This window comes from Podarcis pityusensis (genome assembly GCF_964106645.2).
Source record: "Podarcis pityusensis genome assembly, chromosome: 6".
NCBI classification, from domain to species: Eukaryota; Metazoa; Chordata; class Lepidosauria; order Squamata; family Lacertidae; genus Podarcis; species Podarcis pityusensis.
This window is the reverse complement of record NC_138030.1, coordinates 39,919,582-39,938,630: the sequence shown is the minus strand read 5'-3', so window position 1 is coordinate 39,938,630 and position 19,049 is coordinate 39,919,582. Positions and strand designations below refer to the sequence as shown.

At 43.8% G+C, this 19,049-nt stretch overlaps 2 protein-coding genes across 17 annotated transcripts in view; one reads left to right on the top strand and one right to left on the bottom strand.

Moving 5' to 3' along the window:
• Positions 1-1,526: 1,526 nt before the first annotated feature.
• FAM72A (family with sequence similarity 72 member A) lies at positions 1,527-18,278 on the bottom strand. Of its 11 annotated transcripts, none has more exons than XM_081009120.1 (5): positions 18,043-18,278; positions 15,577-15,776; positions 10,774-10,851; positions 9,429-9,553; positions 1,527-7,389 (listed from the first exon to the last, which is right to left on the bottom strand). In XM_081009120.1, exons 1-5 carry the CDS (start codon positions 18,061-18,063, stop codon positions 7,295-7,297), a joined length of 519 nt encoding a protein of 172 aa, XP_080865246.1. In that variant the 5' UTR covers positions 18,064-18,278; the 3' UTR covers positions 1,527-7,294. The 11 variants fall into 11 exon arrangements, with proteins under 11 accessions (XP_080865246.1, XP_080865247.1, XP_080865253.1 ...); XM_081009121.1 differs by having other exon boundaries at positions 15,577-15,672; XM_081009127.1 differs by having other exon boundaries at positions 15,577-15,962; positions 18,043-18,277.
• SRGAP2 (SLIT-ROBO Rho GTPase activating protein 2) overlaps positions 17,040-19,049 on the top strand; it is a 198,845-nt gene continuing 196,835 nt past the window's right edge. For 5 of the 6 annotated variants that reach the window (XM_081009025.1, XM_081009023.1, XM_081009024.1 and 2 more), the window contains exon 1: positions 17,040-17,163. The gene's annotated coding sequence lies outside the window, so the exon portion shown is untranslated. Of the gene's footprint in view, positions 17,204-19,049 lie in introns of all 6 variants that reach the window. The other variant, XM_081009022.1, reaches the window with a different exon arrangement.

Sequence of the window (19,049 nt, the reverse complement as noted above, 5' to 3'; positions counted from 1 at the left end):
CAGATGTTTTTGCTTCAAGACCCACCCTCTCTTTAAGCACATCAGGTTAATTTTTGAAGGTGTGAATAAATCTCAGGCTGATTCTTTTGACAGAACAAGAAAGTCTCAAGGTTACCCACCCATCTCCGCAGTCTGTCCTCCATTCACTCTTTCCCCATAAAACTGTGTCATGCTTCATTTCAGCTACCGGACACTGTGATCCAAAGGCTCCAAGTTATGGTTTTACTACTAACAAAATGTCCACCAAATGGTGGAAGTGTGTATTGAATAGCTGGGTTGGTGGTGAAAGTATGCCCACATTCCTTCTTAATGAGTACTTAATTTCTAAAGAAGAAATGCTGAGGCTCAGGTCTGTCTGGAAACAGAAACATCTGATCTGGAAATTCTTCTAATCCTGGTTGTGTGGAGGCTCCTTCTTAGTGACAATACTCTGAATCTGTTCAGCAACACCTCCGTGCCTTTCAGGAACAGACCATGGCACTGAAAATAAATGCTGAGGCTACTGTAAGCTCTGGAACTAACAAAGCCCAGTTGCTGGTCCTTTGGTACACATGCAAATAGGTGAGAGATGGGGGTGGGAATTGGTGTAATTGCCGCTGATGGCACAAAGTGCTAACACAAGGGGAAGCAGTGATATTCTCAATGAGTTTGCTGGAGGGGGAAGGCATTTGAGGCAGTTCCCTCCCAACTGTAAGATTGTACGTTCCCTAAACTCAGTCTAATACTTTCTCCACCATTTTGGCTGTCTGTTGGTACATCTTCCACCAGTAAGAGCAAAGCTGAGATAAGATGAATGAATACCTGCAGGCATGTAGTTAGTAGATCATATTTTATAACAAATCTATCCACTACTGCAGCCAGTTCCACTGAGTACAACAGACAATGACATCAGTGGCTTGCTTTCAGCTAGAGTACTCTGTGCATGCTACTCATGTAAATAGGTTCCGGGGCCATTTGTTTAGCTCACTGCCAAAGATGCGCAGCTTCTCCCAACCCCTCACCCGTTGAAGAATAAATGTCTAAAGCAAGGAGCCTTTTCTCTCCCTAGTGGTTCCCCATGTGTTTTAGTAACAGGGTTTTAAATCATGCAGGCAGCTTACATAGACAGAAAAGACTTCCTGATTCAAACATCAGCAGGTGAGGGGCCAGCAGGAGCTGTGCATCCTCAGAGGGGGGGTTAAACAAATGGCCCAGCAGCCCCTTCGTATCTGTGCTGCCCTCTTAAATGAGTGGCACGTGAAGAGGGCTTGGTATTGATGTTTGTTTTAATGCAATTTCCCTGATTGTGTGTGTGTGTGTGTGTGTGTGTGTGTGTGTGTGCATACATAAGCCCCTACTCACCAATATACATCTAAATAGACAGATCGGTAGGTGCAATTGTGCTCTGGAAATCTGTGGTCATGCTTATGCACATCTTGTGGTTCTAGGTTCCTTGAAAGAATGACGTGCACACATTTTATACAATTTGCAGTGTTGCATCCGATATCGGAATATGATTAAAGAAGGAGGCATAATTGCAAAAATAGTGAAGTGTAATGTTCAGTAGGGTTTTAATATGAACTTTAAAAGAATTGTGTTGTTGGAGAGAAGCAGCATGATGCTTCCTTATTGAGAAAGCTCCTGGCTTCTCAAGCTTACGTACAAGTTCCTGTGTACACCGACATACAGATGGAAACCAGTAGGAGACATTTTGAGCTAATTTTCCTGGAGTATGATGTTACCCAGAGACATCAAATTGTCAGTATTTTGAAGAACCACAGATGATGGGCAAACAGCTGCCAAAACCACATGAAGCGTGAGATTTCTTTTGAAGAGTCCAGACCTGGGCATCTTGTTTTCTTTTACTGCTGTCCAAAATTAGCTTCGTTTGAGTAAAAGAAATCAATGAGGAGTGCAACCACTTTTAGTTTAAAGCATACATTTTGACAAGGAGCATTGATGAAAGACTTAGGAATGTTTGCACACAAGATACCATTGAGATGTGGCTGCTGCTTTTGGCAAGCTGGTTATAGAGTTCATGGGAAGAGCAGACAAAACATGCCTGTTAGAACACTTTCCACCCTTCCCCCCCACCCGTGTCCTCTTTCAAACAGAAACCACACATGTGAGTGAGCTATTTGCCTACAGCAAGATATGGACATACTGCTGCCTGCATAATAGCACTGCATCATGGATCCTGCATTTATGGAAGGCTCTACTGTTCAAAGTCATCCTCTTGGATAACATGCACCCAGATGGCCAGGTGCAATTTTAGTGGGCTAAAGAGTGAGAGTCCAGTGCTAGTTGCTGTAGGTTTTAATTCCATCACACTCAGCTTGCCTCATAGGCAGAAAAAGGCATCATTAATTATTACAGGCAGCCTTTTGTTCTGGTGTCCTTGCAATGTGGCATTTGTGAGCTGGCCTCTTGTATCACAGCAATGGCTGCGTTTCAGTGGAAACCGAATCCCTGCATGTGCTCAGCGTATGCTTTTTAGAGGTTATACATTAAATTATACTGAAAAAATGGGGGAATTGATATGATCCCTCCCCCTTAACACAGTTCCTTTTGGAAAGAAGCTGAAATGATTTATTGTTGTCTTGCTGTGACTTTTCCCCTCTTCCTTCCTTCTGTTCAACCTGTGCAGCCAGCTACACTCGGTGTTGAATAATGCATCATAGAAAAGAAAAGAGAATGCATCACCAGTAAAACTGATATTGTTGCACACAAGTGTGTGGCATCTTAAAACAGACCTGAGGGAAAGCATGTACACTGGCTTTTATTGGAATTCAAATTTTATATGGCTCTACTCGTGCCATCCAGTTTGGGTATGGCAAGTCTCTGCATTTCACATTGTCTCAAATTCAAAACCCAAATAGGCCACTTGTTTGTATGTATGTTCTCACTCTGTGTGTAAGAGAGAGAGAGAGATAGCTCTAGTTTAAGCAGGTGCAGAATCAGGATATCCCCCCCGCTATGAAATTCTGAGGACAGTTATTTGATTCTTCTTCTCCACTGCAACAAGAAAAGTATGCATATATGCCTGCATACCTTGTTTTAGCGACATACACACACACTCTTTCAATAGTAGTTTATGTACTCAGGTTTTTGGAGTTCAACAACAGCATTACTTTGACCTCCCTGTGCTCAAATATTGCCATTTATAAATATAACATACACAACCAGTTGCATTCACAGCAGGATTAGGGCCTGTACAATGAAAAGTAATTTAATCAACACTATCCTGAAAATTTATGAACTATTACCTTGCAGTATGACAAACAAATAAATCAGTTTATTGCTTATGCCCACATTGTATTTTAATATTACTACCGAAACTTTAGTGAATATTAGCCTTGTGTATCTTAGATCAAAGCAGTGTTATAACTGGGGTGGCTTGACAGCAGACAGACCGGCAAGAGCTAAACATAGGGACATAATTCAGCTGAACTAAGCACATTTGAGTCATGGATTCTGTTGAATCATGCACACTTTCTTTTTCATTTGGAGTACCTCTAACAGCGCAAGCCAATACAGGTTTACTCAGAGGTAAGTCCCCATGAATTCAATAGCGTTAATGCATAGACAAGGATTGCACCCTAATTTTCGCATTGGATTTTTCTTCCTATGCAGCATCCAACTGATCTGTGGAGTTTGGAAGGCTTGTTATCATCCTTTGCCTGCAACAGTTTGCTTACACAACCCAGATGGTTTCCCAAAATTGTTTCTTATCTTTTACAAGCACCCATTAAGCTCTCATATTGAATCAGATTGTAAGTCCATTTAGCCCAGCACTGCCTGCTTTCTTTCACAGCCCTGCTACTCCAGATCATTTGACAACATTGATTGAACCTAGGCCCTCTCCAATACTTCTGGCATGGATGGCTGAACCCTACACAATGCTTCCATGTGAAGACACTCATGATTCCTTTTAAAGGTCCAGCATATGTTCTGAAAGTTGCTTTAGAGCAAGGGGTGGGGTGGTGGGATCCATAGCTCTCCAGGTGTTGCTGGACTCTAGCTCCCACCAACACCTGATCACTGGTCATACTGGCCTGACGAGAATTGGAGTGCAACAGCATCTAGAGGGTCATTGCTCCCCTGGTTCCACAGATCTACACCTCTACTTCCCAATTCGTAGAATAAAAATAATACTCCACTGCCAAAGCCTCATATTCTGCATCAGAAGTGCATGGTGCAGCTTGTTTATTTGAGGCTTCTTTTCAGGAGATGTTGAGTGCAAACATTGAACAAAGTAACAGGTGCTTATAATCTTTATGTCCTTGGGTAGCTACAAGAATCACAGGATTTTTAATATTTGTGCTTAACACATGGTGCTGCTTTTTCACTGTTTGTGTGTATACACACACACACACACACACACACACACACACACACACACAACGAATAAACAAAATGCAATTGTTCTAATGGCTAAGCTAGATGTTCTTCAAAATACTTAGCTGCCACTTGAATCTGGCAGTGGTGCATTGAGCTTCCCTTCCATAATGTTCTGCAGTTACCCATACCCCATTCGGGTGTCACCTGATCCTAAACTCATTTACTAGTAGGGAGCAATGTCCTTTGAACTCAGTAGGTCTTACTTTTGAGTAAACATGGTCAGGATCCTACTGCACAACTGATTTGTTGGGAATGCTGTTCCCCCACTTTTTGCCTTTCTTATTTTACAACTGAAGGTCTTGATCTTTCTGACATTTTAAGTCAATTTCTCACTTTAAAACTCATTCTCAGAGTGAATTTTGTGATTTTTTTTAGGACAGGTGTTACCTTAGCATATTTTGTATATACAAAGGGTGCTCTTATTAAAGCTGCAAATATTTTGTGCTTTAAATAAGTTGGTATTAAACTGAAGTCAGTTCCAAGAGAAGTTGAGTTCCATAACCTGGGTAAACGATGCTCACTATTTGCTTTGCTTCTGCTGGCTGGGAGGAAAGCAACAGCTTAAGCCCCCTGCTTTGGCATCGGAGATTTCACCAGGCTTATATTGGAAGCCTTAACAGTTAGAAGGCAGTTTTAAAAATAAATAAAAGGAGAGAATCTCCAGATACTGAATTCTGTTCTTGTGGAACCACAGAATACACATAGCACACCGACTATTACTATATACAGCTCGTATAGCTGATAGACATTTGAAACTGCTGCAAACTGGTAGCAAAGGAGTTGCCAGGGAGGCATTTTGGGGCAGAAGGTGAGGCCCTCACTCAGCAGAATGAGCAGGAGGGCTCATAGAAAGTACAGCAGGGCTGGCGTACCACATTTTGAAGTAAGCAAAGTAATTTACACCATAGAAAGCAAGAATAGAGAACCCTTTGCAGCCTGAAGGCCTCGTTCCCTTTGAGGTCACCTGCTAGTGGTGGCTGAGGCCAGCAGCAAAAATGGATGGAACAACAAATGTAAAAGCTACTTTTGTGCAGTGGGCTAGACCAACACACACACACACACACACACACACACACTTACACACTTCTCTATCATCTACCTAGAAAAGTAGGAGGCATCTGAGTTCAAGGACGCATACCAACCATGCAAAAATAATCAGTGTAAAAGTGAGAATTGTGACCTAGAGAACTATGAGGACCAGATCTGGAGGCTTTTCACCCCTGATCCAAAGTGTGTGTGTGTGTGTGTGTGTGTGTGTGTGTGTGAGAGAGAGAGAGAGAGAGAGCACTCATTAAATTGAAAGTCTAAATTACCTCACTGCACCACTTACTAGCAGACACTTCCACTGTTATGAATAACTCAGTCTATAACTTTTGGAGGGTTTCACATAATGATCACACCTACACACCAAGAAAACGTAAAAACATAACCGACTTCTGGAAATTCATTCAGCACCATCTTCCCCAAGCTATCTTGCAAACACCAACAGCACCAGCAAAATCCAGGAAGCATTTGGAATAAGCTGCTCCCTGAACTTATGACTAGCTCCATTCAAGTGAATGAAAGCAATGTGGGGACTAGAGTTGTAGGCTCACCACAGCAAAGATTCTGGATCTGCACCAGGCCCTAAAGTGCCCTATAAACTAGTGTGCTGAAAGTATCAACACAGCTTGAAAATTCTCATATTTTTTCCTTCTTCCAAAGAGGATATTAGTACACTTTTTAAAAATCATGCTCCAGATAACACTTACATCATTCTGAAAAAGCATAATGTTCTACCTGCAGCTACTTAGCTGCTTCTGCTACTTTAGACTTCAGTGCACTACTGGCTAGATGCAATTCAAGCCATGCCTGGTTGCTACCTTCTTTCCAAAAGGCACTGTGCCACTAGCTACATAGGGAATACTCTTGTTCCAGCAGTAGAGAAACCAGAAGAATTTTATTTTTTTTAACCTGGCCCTGCATTTACTAAATTCTCTTTCAGCGTCACTCTCACTGCTCGTTTCTTCTTGTAAACAACTGGAGAAACGGGCAAACACAGTTACAAATGCTGCTGCTTGGACACTATTCTTTTAAGCCTCTTTGTTTCTTGATTGCACGCATTAAAGGGGATATCTGCAGGTCCAGAAGCTGGGGTCTCTGTTTTCTTTTGTTAGCATTTCTTTGCATCTTCTCCTTCCATCAGGAGCAGGGAAGCATGCCAGTTCCCAGGCGATGTCCTCACACTTGTTGGCCGTATGTGCGCTGGCAGAGAAAAAGCTATTCAGTAGGTTTCCTCGAAATCTGGCCTTTGAGCAGAACCAAACATTGTGCTGCGCTTGCACGAGGGAAGCAGAAATACCTAGATTTAAGAGCTTCCCAATATGTTATGCAAACATGGGATTCTGGAAGGCAGCCAACAGCACAGAGTCAGTATTCACTGTCGGTGCTCTGTAGCAGCATTAACTGTGGTTCCTAAAGAGAGGCCATGCACAACCCCTGACTCAGCCAGCAAAACAGGGAAAAGGAGTCATGCAGGCCAACAGATAACTTGCCATATCAAACACCACTGGATCTTTCCCCGTGTTGTTTCCAGACCTTTTTTAGTGCAACAATGAGTGATGGCGATGTGGAGCTCATTCCTTGATCTTCTATACATAAACGCCATTCTGTAGGACACGGGAAACAGCAAGCAGTTGCAGAAGCCAGGGGGACATACTGATGATGGGTAGCTCTCTGGAAAGCGAGTGAGGGCTGCCTTTTGACCTTCAAATCCTAGTTGTCCTGTACAGCAGGATACCCAGCAGATCAGACGGTGTAAGGTCAACAGGTATTATTACCCTTTGAAGTGCTTCCCCTCTGCCTTGCTGGGATTTGCACATCGTGTTTCTTGTCTGTGTGAGAGGTGCACCATGCAGTACATTGCTGATGACATTTATCGGATGTACTCGTCTTCAGAGATGCTGGATGTGTCTTCATCCAAGCTTTCCTCTGAATCTGGCAAGTTGCCCCAAAGCAGTAAGTTTGTACCTTAAAAAGAAAAGGCAAAAAAACTTCCATTGCACTCTCTCTGACCAGGATATCATGCTAATGAAGCAAAACACGTTGCTGAAGGGAGCTACAACCCTAGCCATAGATAAAGGCTAATAAACAAAGTAACATGAACATGCAGTTTAAGCCTCTAATTCCACCTCTGTATTTAAATGCCACATTCTAGAGCGGGGCTGGTCAACCTTCCAGCATCTAGGTTCCTATAAACTAGGTAGGGAACCTTCTGTAGCCCGAGGGCCATGTCCCCTTATAACAACCTTCTGAGGGCCTAATTAATGCTAGTGGTGGGTGGGGCAGTGAAGCAAAAGTGGGTGGTAAAAGGAGTGCAGATCTTACCCTTTACACATTAAGCTACATTCCAGCCATACAAAAGCCAGAGGGTTGCACAAACCATGCATTATCACAGCTGATTTCCAGCCAGGCAAAATTACTCAAGAAGGGCATGGGTCAGTGTGAACTTTGTGGAGAGTCCTGAAGGCCAGAGATAGGCATGGGTGGATGCATTCAGTTGCCTTGCCTGAGGTTCCCCAACCTTGATATAAAAGAATTTCAGCAAGTTGTAGCTTCTTATGTCACAGAACGGAAGAGCAACAACTACCAAAATCTCCTCTTTTCCCCTGTTAAAACAGGTTTGGGAAACCGTTGGCCCTCCAGATGTTGCTGAACTGCAATTCCTGCCAACTTAGGCCACTGGCCAGGCTTGCCAGGGCTGATAGGAGTTGTAGTTCAGCATCATCTGGCGGACTAAAGGTTTTCCTCACCTCACCCCTGTTAAAAGATGCAGCGGTCCTACTGCCGCAGCAGGGACAATTACTTTCTCAGGAAAACAAGTTCTATAACAGCCTTGCTTCACTATAAGGTAGTTTAAATGAGAGAGGTTTGCACAACCCACCACCGCATGTGAAAAGAACACTGGTGGTGGGGTGTCACGGGACTTGGCCCCACTCTGGGTATATTCCTCAGTGACACACCTTGCCATCACTGCATGCAGCAGAAATGCTGACTGGGGCAGTGTCCATCTGAAGCCTGTTGTACAGAAATCAGTACACACATATAGAGCCCTTTCGCATAGCAGCTGAACTTGTGAACAGCAGGGAAATGTTTCTGTTGCAGGCAGTGGTGAAGTGTGTGGCTTGTGGGTGGTATGTGCTTCCATTGTGTTCTTTCCCACATGCTCTGTCTTATATACTTTAGTTGACATTCCTGCATTGCAAGGGGTGAGACTAGATGACCCCTGGGGTCCAATTCCAACTCTAGGCGTCATGGGCCAGGAGTCAGCTTCGCCTGCTGAACATCAGCCTGAAGGGGGAGAAGGCGGCACTGGTGAGAACCAGCTGGATTCAGCTGTCTTAAGCAGAGCTCCCAGCAGCAGCCAGGTGCTGGTAACCATGTTTGTAGTTTCTGGCCCTACCTTGCTGCTTCCTGCTCGTCTTGACCCCATGATCATCGAATTCCCTGACCCCTCTGACCATGTGAATTGCTGTTCGCACAACCCTAGGAATGGACCAGACTTTGGATGCTGACTCTACCTCCAGGCAAGTATACCTGAGAGACTCTTCTGGTTGGTTGGCCTCCCACTCCACTCAGCTCTGCACATTGTTGCTCAGAAATGAGACTATGGCGCTATGATTCTATGCTTCTGTTATACATCTGAGGCCTTGTTCTCAAACATGGCAGTTCAAGATGGTTTTTGCCTGAGTATTTATCACTTCTTTTTCATTCATGCTTTCCCCCTTTGGATTGCTATTTTATGAACTGTGAGCTCAGATCTGGTGCTAAAAACAAATTCCTGGCCTGAGTGCTTGTGCTCAGAGGCACCCTGCTCCTTAACTTGGGAGTATGTTGATGTTTTAATAAAAATTAAAGTACGGTAGGTCCAACAAGCCTGAAGTATGTCTAACTCTCTTGGTATACATTTTCTGAGAGCCACCCAATTCACTGTAGTACAAGCTTTGGAATAGAACACTCCAAGGGGATAAGAACAATAAACTTTGTGTGTGGAATGAAATTTTCCATACCGGAAGAATCGAGCCTGTTGATTCCAAAAACAGTCTGGCTGTGAAACATCCAGAAGTGCCCATTGTTGCAGGACAGCAAACAAGGTTTGCATGGAGCGATCACATGGTATCCTACGACATTCCCACTAGAAAAGCAAACAAAGAGTATCTGACACACAGGTTCTTAGGTGAAAGAGTAGACAGAAGAGTAAGCTCTAAAATCAACAGTAAAATGAATGTCCTCATGGTAAATAGCAAGTAAATAAAACAGGATCCCACCCCATCCAGTAAAACTAGTTGTGAATGTTTGACTAAATACTGAGCAAGATGCCTTTGGGAAACAGTCCAGAAATAGCCTGTATGTTCAGCCTGAAACTTTCTTTTTAACCCCCAAATGGGCATCTATATTATGAATGTATTAACAACAGATGTTGCCTGTTCTTAAATATAAAAACTATTTTACAGAACATAAGCTCACCTCACCTCATATCACAAAAATGGAAAAATACTGACCTACTGATCCCTGTGGCTCTAGAAAGCACGGGATAGAATGATTATTGATGTCATGACAAATTCATACAGAGATGACTAAAACCAGGACCATTTTATGGTAGCTGATAGTTAGATTTTTAGAATAAAAGCCATTAAATTGAAGAAAATTGAATAGATATGAATCTATACTGAACTTCTCTACAATTTCTCTGATTTGGGGGTGGGGGACACAAGCCACAGGGTAAAATCATGATTTGCTAATTATTGTGCTGTTTCATGAATATCTAATAAGCGGCCACAGAGAAGGCTATCTTTTGCCCCACTGGCAATCTAGCTACCTTGATGTGTGCGGTATCGTAGTCAAATTCCTTTGGGTTTATGTGTTTCAGCTACTACTGCCCCCTCCCTAGTTTAACCCTGTCCCTGTTCCATCAACAGCATACTGACATGCAGAAATTAGGGAGGAAAAACTCCTTCCATCTCTGCACAATGAAAAACTTCACCTGCCACATTTCTGCCTGTCTGCCTGCTATTAAAGCACAGAATGAAAGCCAGGAGAAAGGTGGGTGAAGATAACACATGCCAATAACCTATTCTGCTTTGTACTACCATCGTTTTGGAAATCCTGAGGATATCAGAATAGTCCAGTCATCCCAAGTAAATCTGGGAGCTCTTTATGCCAACCATTTTATTGCGGGAATTTATCCTGGACATTGTCAGCCAAGGATTTCTGCGATGATTGATAGTTAAATTCAAATGAATGTTAGATAATCAGGTTCACTTCAGGCTCTTGCACACAAATGAATGAAGAGGTAGCGGCCGCACAGCTGTTCAAAACACTATGCTAAGTTAAACTGCAGCATTACTTACTTACCATTTCAAACAGGCCACATTCTTCAGTTTACATTTGCAGATTTCTGTGAAATAGCAGTTTCCAATGAAGCCAACAGTACTGGGGGGAGAAATAGACTGTAGGTAGTTAAAAATGAACTTGATCACAGTTTCACAATGTGAAGTATTGTAGCAATAAAAGTTCCAGCAGAGGGCTATTCCCTTTGTTTATTGTTAGTTTACAAATCTATATGTGCCAACAGCCATTGTAAACCTCTCTTTGCTAACAGCCATTGTAAGAAAGGCAATATACGACATAACTGTACATTGATCCAGCTTCTAGTTTAATGAGTTTTGATAGGTAGTCTTTTCCTTGCATTGTCTCTTCAAAAAGGATCGAGCTGAGTTGCCTGTTGGAGAAAACACTTTAGCAACCCCTATAAAGTTGTGGTGCCCGCGACTTATATGAAATGCTGTTTCACTCTAATTAAGACGAGAGGCATTCATTATTGGCTCCTATGTTGCAAGGAGGGGCAACTCTTGGCTAATGAATTCCAACTCTTATCAGCCTCAAGAAACATGGCCAATGGTCACCACTCGACACTCTGCGTAGTAGTGTAGGGAGCTGCAGGAGACAGAGAGGGACAGGAAGCAGTGCCCCCCTTTTTTCTGTGCTCGGCATGGAAGAGTCCAAGTGTCCTTCACAGGCAGAAATACAGGGGGTTGCTGGAGGGACAGACAAAGTGCTCTATCCTTGTGCCTCTTAGCAGTCTTCCCACCTGTCTAGGTAAGTGGTTAAAGGGAAAGTTTGGATCAGGCTATAATCCTCTTCATATTTACCAGAAAACAAATTCCAGCCCACTCAGTGGCATTTACTTCCAACTAAACATGCATAAGATCACATTGTAAGAAAGCAATTTTCTTCCAAAGTGGGCCTAGTTCTGAAGCAAATTTTCCTACAAAAGCTCCATTAGTTTAAAGGATTGCACCACATGACAGTAAGAGGTTTCAGGATTGTTGCCTAAGCTTGCAAAAGGAGCAAATCAGATAATAGGTCAAAACTGCCTTCAAAAACAGCTTGAACCCTGTAGTTCAAGCCATTGTGATCATTCCACAATAGCTAAGAGAATCACTATTGCTCTTTAGTAACAATAGATTAGTCTGCTTCAACCCTAAAAACATCTCCAAATTGTGTGACCCAGCCTCCTGGTGTAGCCAGCCAGGTGGAAGAGTACCAACCAGCGCAATATGTTACCATAGAGCTTCTGTCCAAGAATTAGTCTGTTGATATTTGTTACTCAATACAGCAATTTTGTTTCTGCTTCTCATGATGAAGCAGAGGGAGATGTGGGCTCTACAGCCAAACGTGACCATTCCATCAGCGTTGCAGCCCAGAGCCACTTTACCTATTGCTAGCCATGAATCATAGCAACAGAATGAGATGAACAGGTGTAGAAGACTTATTAAGAGTGCCGACAGCATCCTGTACAACAGAGGAAGCGACAGCCAATCATTCCATCGGCACCTGCAACTGAATAGTTTTCAACAACCATTAATCTGTGTTTGCTCTTGGATGTGTGTTCCTTTGCTTACAAATGAAGCAGTCTGATCATTACTGCATTCCTGACAGGATTAAACAGTTTTTCTGTATAATTCACAGCAAACAGACCTCTTCCCAGAGCTGATCTATATTAGACAGAAAATTAAAAGCTATCCCTGGGAGTTGCTATGGTAGATAAGATTCAGGTGGCAAGCAGCTACTACCAATAATCAGTTATAGTGTTGCCATTTTTTATTTAGAGTTTCAAAATGTAGATGCTTCTCAACACTTAAGCTCTCCCTTAACTGCTCAGCCCTAACAGAGTACAGTACCCCCGGCTGCCATGCTAATCAATTATTACATTATAAAGAAACCAATCATGATAAATAATTTCCCGAGGCACTAAAACATAGCTTTCCTTTTAATATCTCAGTTTGAAGTAAGAGGTTTGCTGAATTCCATTAACACATTTCTGTAATAGCAATAGTCAGCATTGTTTCATTGTTCAACATTATCATAGAAATGCCATTTGTAACCACACAGAATAAATTCAATTAAGGTTTTGTCAGTTACTTAACATTTATACCATATAATATCGAAGTGTGGGGAAAGTCTCAGCTAAGAAACATTTCTGTCATTTGATTAAAATATATATTAACTTGTATTGAATGAATCTTGATGTTGGCTTTTGGAACTTTTAATTTCAAGCTGTTTTGTGCCATTTTTAACAACTCGTTTTACACTTTGCAGTTCAAAATTATTTTACTCTTTGATTTTATATTTGCTCTCTTGAAATCTGTACGTTTCCCAGAGCAGTGATATACAACTATTATGTATGGGGCAGGAGAGATAATAGCTCAGTACTAGAGCACAAGCTTTTCATGCAGAAGAAAGATCCCAGGTTCACTCCCCAGCATATGCAGGTAGGGCTAAGAAAGACTCTGAAACCCTAGATAGCCACTGCCCATCCTTATAGACTAGTGTTGGCCACCTGTGTGTTCCAGATGCCCTCTCATTGTGACCACTGACCATGCTGCCTGGGGCTAATCAGAGTTGGCTACCTTGGTGTAGACAATACTGAGCTAGACCAATGTCTTCTACATCTGTTCATCTCTTTTGAGTCCATATAACACAGATTCCTATGTATATATTAAACAATAATAAATTTCCAGTTCTACCCACCTGAAAGCCAAGTGGAGTTCCCTTTGGCCTTGTATATCAGGCATCCCCAACCTGCGGCCCACCCTATGATTTGGCCTACAACTCCCATGATCCCTAGCTAACAGGACCAGTGGTCAGGAATGATGGGAATTGTAGTCCAAAACATCTGGAGGGCCGAAGGTTGGGGTTGCCTGTTGTATATCTTCTCAAATAAATTACCAGCAGTACTGGCTGACCATTTTACTCTCTGGGAACTCAGTTAATAATGATAGTAAAATTTAGATTCTAAAGGGCTGTCAGATGGAAGATGGAGAAAGCTTGTTTTCTCTGGTTTTGGAGGGTAGGACCACCAACCCTCTTTGTTCCTTGTTGCCCACACTAATGGATTCGAGTTACAAGGAAGGAGATTCTGACTAAACATCAGGAAGAACTTTCTGACAGTAAAAGCTGTTTGACAGTGGAGCAGATTCCCATAAGGTGGTGGACTCTCCTTGGAGGTTTTTAATAAGAGGTTGGGTGGTCACCTGTCATGTATGATCTAGCTAAGATTCCTGCATTACGTTGTTGGACTAGATGGCCCTTGGGTCCCTTCCAACTCTATGATTCTATTATTCTATGATTTGTCAGAAACATTAAGCCTTCCACCCCCAAGTATAGGCCATCTTTTTATCCATATGAATAACTGAATGTGCAACCATATTGCTGAAGCTTGAGTAAAGCACGTTGATGGCACTAGCTCTCTGTGACAAAAGTTCCATTAGTTTAGGGTTCCCTTAAGAAGTTTTGATTAAATATGATTATGATTTCCTATATGTACAGTATATTAATGTTGTCACCAATGAAACTTGCTGCCTTCTTCCAACACTCCTTCCTTCCTTTTCTCATGTTTGAAAGTTGCACTTTGATTCACCATCACTGAGGATGTAGGAAAGCAGATACTATGTCTTCCTGTGGTTTATACAACACCCCCCATTGTGCTTTTGACTGTTACCACAACAAATACTGTAGACCAGAAACTGACTATTAAGAGAAGTGAAAGTGACAGTTCTAGCATACTGCCACTAAGTTCTCCTACTGTTACAGCGTTGGTGGTGCTATTCTAATATTAGAATCATGCCCCGCTTTCATAATTTAAGATGATTAAGGCAGACAGACTACATAGGCTGCTGTGATTTCCAGAGCTGAACATAACAGAAGTTGTGCAGGCCTGCTTTAGAAAGCTCATGTTCTGAATATTTTATTTTGACCTCAAGTCTTGGATTCTGCATTTTTACAAAACGAAAATACTTTCCTACATTATGGCAGATATTATAAGGGCTGTATGCCACATGAGTGCATGAAAGACCCAGAAGGACAGAAAAGGTTAAGACATACCTCTTTTCATAGTCCATGCACACATGTGAGTTAGGATAGCAGCCACAGCATCAGCAACCTGGCAGATCAATTTAGGTGATTGTAGTGTAGTGTATTCTGCCAAGACCCTTCATTAGTACTATTTTTATTTATTGCATTTATACCCCACTTTTCCTCCTAGCTCAAGGCGGCATACAGGGGTCTTCCTGTGCCCTTTTCAACCTCACAACAACCCTGTGAGGTAGATTTGGTCAAGAGACAGTGACTGGCCCAAGGTTTGTCTTTATGGCTACTTTGAATTTTGTGTGCCAGATCCTAGTCCAGCACCTTAACCATTACACTATACCGAGTTAAGAATGAGAAAGACCACCAAAACTGGATCTTAGATCTAAAGCAGATAAGTCACTATGGTTCAGGGACAATGGAAGTACAGTGGTACCTCAGTTAAGAACTTAATTCATTCTGGAGGTCCGTTCTTAAGCTGAAACTGTTCTTAACCTGAGGTACCACTTTAGCTAATGGGGCCTCCTGCTGTCGCTGTGCCGCCGGAGCATGATTTCTGTTCTCATCCTGAAGCAAAGTTCTTAACCTAAGGTACTATTTCTGGGTTAGCGGAGTCTGTAACCTGAAGCGTCTGTAACCTGAAGCACCTGTAACCCGAGGTACGACTGTATATCCTTGAAGTTGATGTTTTTTAAAAAAATGTGTGAGACATGCCAAGCAAAATACTTACTGCGGAACAGAAAATTACAGCCAATTCAAGGTTCTCTGAGTCTCCTTGTGTTGACTCACCTGGTGGGAGGGATGTCTGTGGAGTAGAGATCTGTCTCTGTGTCAGCCAGGAGAACAGCTTTCATGCCCCGGGAACTTAGCACTTGCTGGCAAAACCTGCAGCACAGCACAGTCACACATCTGTCTGCAAAACTGCAGCTGCTGGTGGACATGGCAAGGCCAGTATGATCCAGAGGAGATTCCAGGGTGCCCCTGTGCTTCTTTCAGTAGGGTAGAAAAATAATTTGTCTTCCGGGGCCAGCAAGGTCTTTCTCCCCCACAGGACTTACTGGCACTCTTAGTTTATCAGCTTTGACTACCAACCCTCTTCGTTCCTTGTTACCCACACAGATTAAAGCCCTTATCAAGTGTGGTGATGGTCCGTGGAACCTTCTACTGGAAGCTACCTAATCAGCATTAAACAATATTAATTATTAAATTGAGGGAGATTTTCTCCCCTCCCAATCCAAGTCTGTTTCCCTTATTTAGTTACTATCTATTTCTTCAAATTTATACGCCCCTTGATTGCAAAGAAAAAAGTGATATACAAAAAGATAAGATAGTAAAATCAAGAAAAATTTCCGATATTTTAAAACATTCAAAAAGTTAAAATGCTAGAACTGATTGAAATCCACACCAGCATTTCTAAGCATCTGTGAAGGCTTGCGCAGACAAGAACTATTTTAGCTGGCCGCGAAAGGAATACAGCGAAAGCACCTGGTTGATATCAATTGGCAGGGAGTTCCAAAGTGTAGGTGCTGCCAGCACTAAACGGTATAGTTCTTACAAATGCGGAACGGGTGTTATGTGGCACCTGCAGTAGTGCTAATTCTGCTTTATTTCACTGCCTACACCCCGGGGTCCTTCCTATCATTCCCTCCTCCCCAACCATCGAGGGCAAGAAACATGCCCGCCTCCCAATTAATCCTACTGCCCCCAATTTAGGATTCTTTAATTCCACCTCAGCCACTCACTGACTGACTCCGGATTCCCCCTGCCTCCTGCCAGCGACCCCAACCTGGACGGCTCCTTTCTTTACGTGCGCGAGGGATGCTCAGAAGCAAGACCTCGCGTCGCCTCCCAGTCCCCTGTCAGTTTGAATCTGTGGCTTTGCCTCCCATTGGGGGAAATCTGGCCCGCCTCCGGCACCTGATTGGTAAAAAAGACAACAACCCACGTCTCCTCGCTTGCCATTGGATAAACTGACCATCTCTCGTTCCTACCTACGTGCGGGGCATGAGGACGCGCCCCCTTGCTTCCCATTGGTCCACACGGGGCTCGTATTTGCATGCCCCGCCCCTCGTGGTCGCAACCCGCTTCTGTCCCCTCCGAGCATTCTGAGTGGCCCCGTCTTCGTCCTGGGTGGGCGGTGCCAATACGGAAAAGTGGCGGGACCGAGGCTGAGGAAGGAGGGAGGCGGGGCGCGGCTATTGGCTGGAGCGCCCGCCAGCTTTCGGAACCTCCCTTCCCGATTGGTGCTCCTCTGTGGAATGGGCGGAGGCGCTGGAGCGGGGCTGTGGAGGGGAGCGGACCGTGGGAGCAGCGGGTGGCCTGAGGAACGCGCCTCATGGGGGGAAAGGACTCGCCGTCCGGGCAGCAGCACTGCAGGTAACAGTCGCGTCCGGGACGGAGGAATCCCGAGTTCGGAGTGAGCCCGTGGCAGATTCCCTGCGGTAGATCCCCTATCCCATAATATCCCCTTAGCGGGATCCGCCCGCCTTTTCCAACTTGGCTGCAATTCGTGTAATGCTAGCCTCCCGCCAGCACAAGGAAGCCCACTCCTTCCAGAAGGCTGTACAGCAGCAGTCTCCATCCTATAATACTCTTCCCGCGCGCGTGTGTCTTGTCTGCCTGGTTCCCTTGGTAGCCCGCAGCGAGCACAGGCGCCCTGCTGGAGCCGTCCCGTGCTCCAGTCCACCGGGAGAGGGTCGGTGTCCCATCCATCCCATAATATTCCCCACTGCGGCAAGCGGGGGGTGGGGGGAGCCGGACTCCCTGCATCCCGTACTCGCCCCGAGGGAGAAGCATTCCTCCACAAATAGCCACAGCTCCGTCGAAGCCCAGCTCTTTTTAAAGGGATCCTCACGCATCCCCGGAGAAGGCAGTTCTCTGCGCTCGCAAACGAGCCTTGAAGCGATTTCATTCCAGATCAGACAGTCGGTCCAAGCTACGAAGCTCAGCGGCGTCGACACAGACTGGCAGCGGCTCTCCCAGCTTTCAGGGGGGAACCTTTTCTTCCCGGCCCTACCTGGAGACGCAGCGGATTGAACCTGAGCATCTGGCATGCGAAGCGTGTGCTCTGCGGCTTCCCGAACTAAGTCCGCGATACTCTGATTCCCAGAAGATAGTCCCATAGCAGTGCATTCCTCCTTCTCAAATATAGGTCTTAGTTCGTAATATTCCTGGGTGAGCAGCTTCTGTGGAGGGATTTCCTTGCCCCATTAAGCTAGTTGTCTAGTGTTACTTGCCAGACAATAATATACCTACCTTCTCATCCTCCCAGGCCATAAACCCTTTTCCTAGTCTGATGCATTTCCTCTTTACATCATCTCCCTGAAAAGTGCAGCACCAAGAAGGAAAGGCAGGGCTGGATTCCTAACTTCCCATAGATCAGATCTGTACACTTACTGTGATCCACCAAGCTGAATACAGCTCACCACCCATGTGCAATGGTTTGCTATGGACTCAGTAAACCTTCTGGTTTTGCTTGGGACTATTGGGCGGGTGGCAGATGCCAGATTCTCAAGCACTTGAACCAACTAATTGAATGTTTTCAGCTTGGTGGGTCACAAGTTGTGCAAGCCTATGACGTAAATAAGGACTGAGAGAGGAATAAGCATATATCCTTCAAATGTTGCTTCATTTGACTTTTGAATTGAACAGCTAACTTCTTGTAAAGGAGAAAGCACAGCCTTGAGCTTGCAAAAAGTAAAGGTAGCTGTATTGTACCATGAGAAAAATTCAAAAAGTATATTAGCACAATACTTTTATTAGGCCAACCAAAATATCACAAAATAGTGTGCAAGGTTTTGAGTTCTTCAGAACACTACATCAGGGTAGACTTGGGATGGTGGCTATGGTTATGCTTCTTCTTCCCAGCCAGTCTTGTTGGAATCTGATAACATCTATGGCACCTAAAATGCCTCATTGAATGTCTGCTGTCTATTTCCACATTCTCCCTTGAGACTCACACTCATGGGCGTCACCATCATTAATTTTACTCTGATGAAGAATACTGGATAATTCGAAAGCTTGCAAACTATTTTGTGATATTTGGTTGGCTTAGTAGAGATATTTCCCTAATATGGTTTTTGACCTTGCAAGGGCCTATTGGGATGGACTATAAGGTTTTAGTGATTTCTCTTTGTATTTCAGGGAGGGCTTTAAATGTGTTTGCATAGTTATTTCACAGCTGGCTGACAGAATATGCTAGCACCGGGCAGAAATATGCCAGATTTCAATTGTGTTTTCATGCTGTAGCTCTTCATCCTAAT

Bases quoted from the DNA above. Each gene is read 5' to 3' on its own strand.
- FAM72A (XM_081009120.1), bottom strand. From the start codon at position 18,063: ATGGCCTGGGAGGATGAGAAG. The intron at 10,852-15,576 runs GTGAGTCAACAC...TTCTCCCCCCAG, and splicing joins ACAGACATCCCTCCCACCAG to TACTGTTGGCTTCATTGGAA. The intron at 7,390-9,428 runs GTATGGAAAATT...TTTCTTTTTAAG, and splicing joins CAACAGGCTCGATTCTTCCG to GTACAAACTTACTGCTTTGG.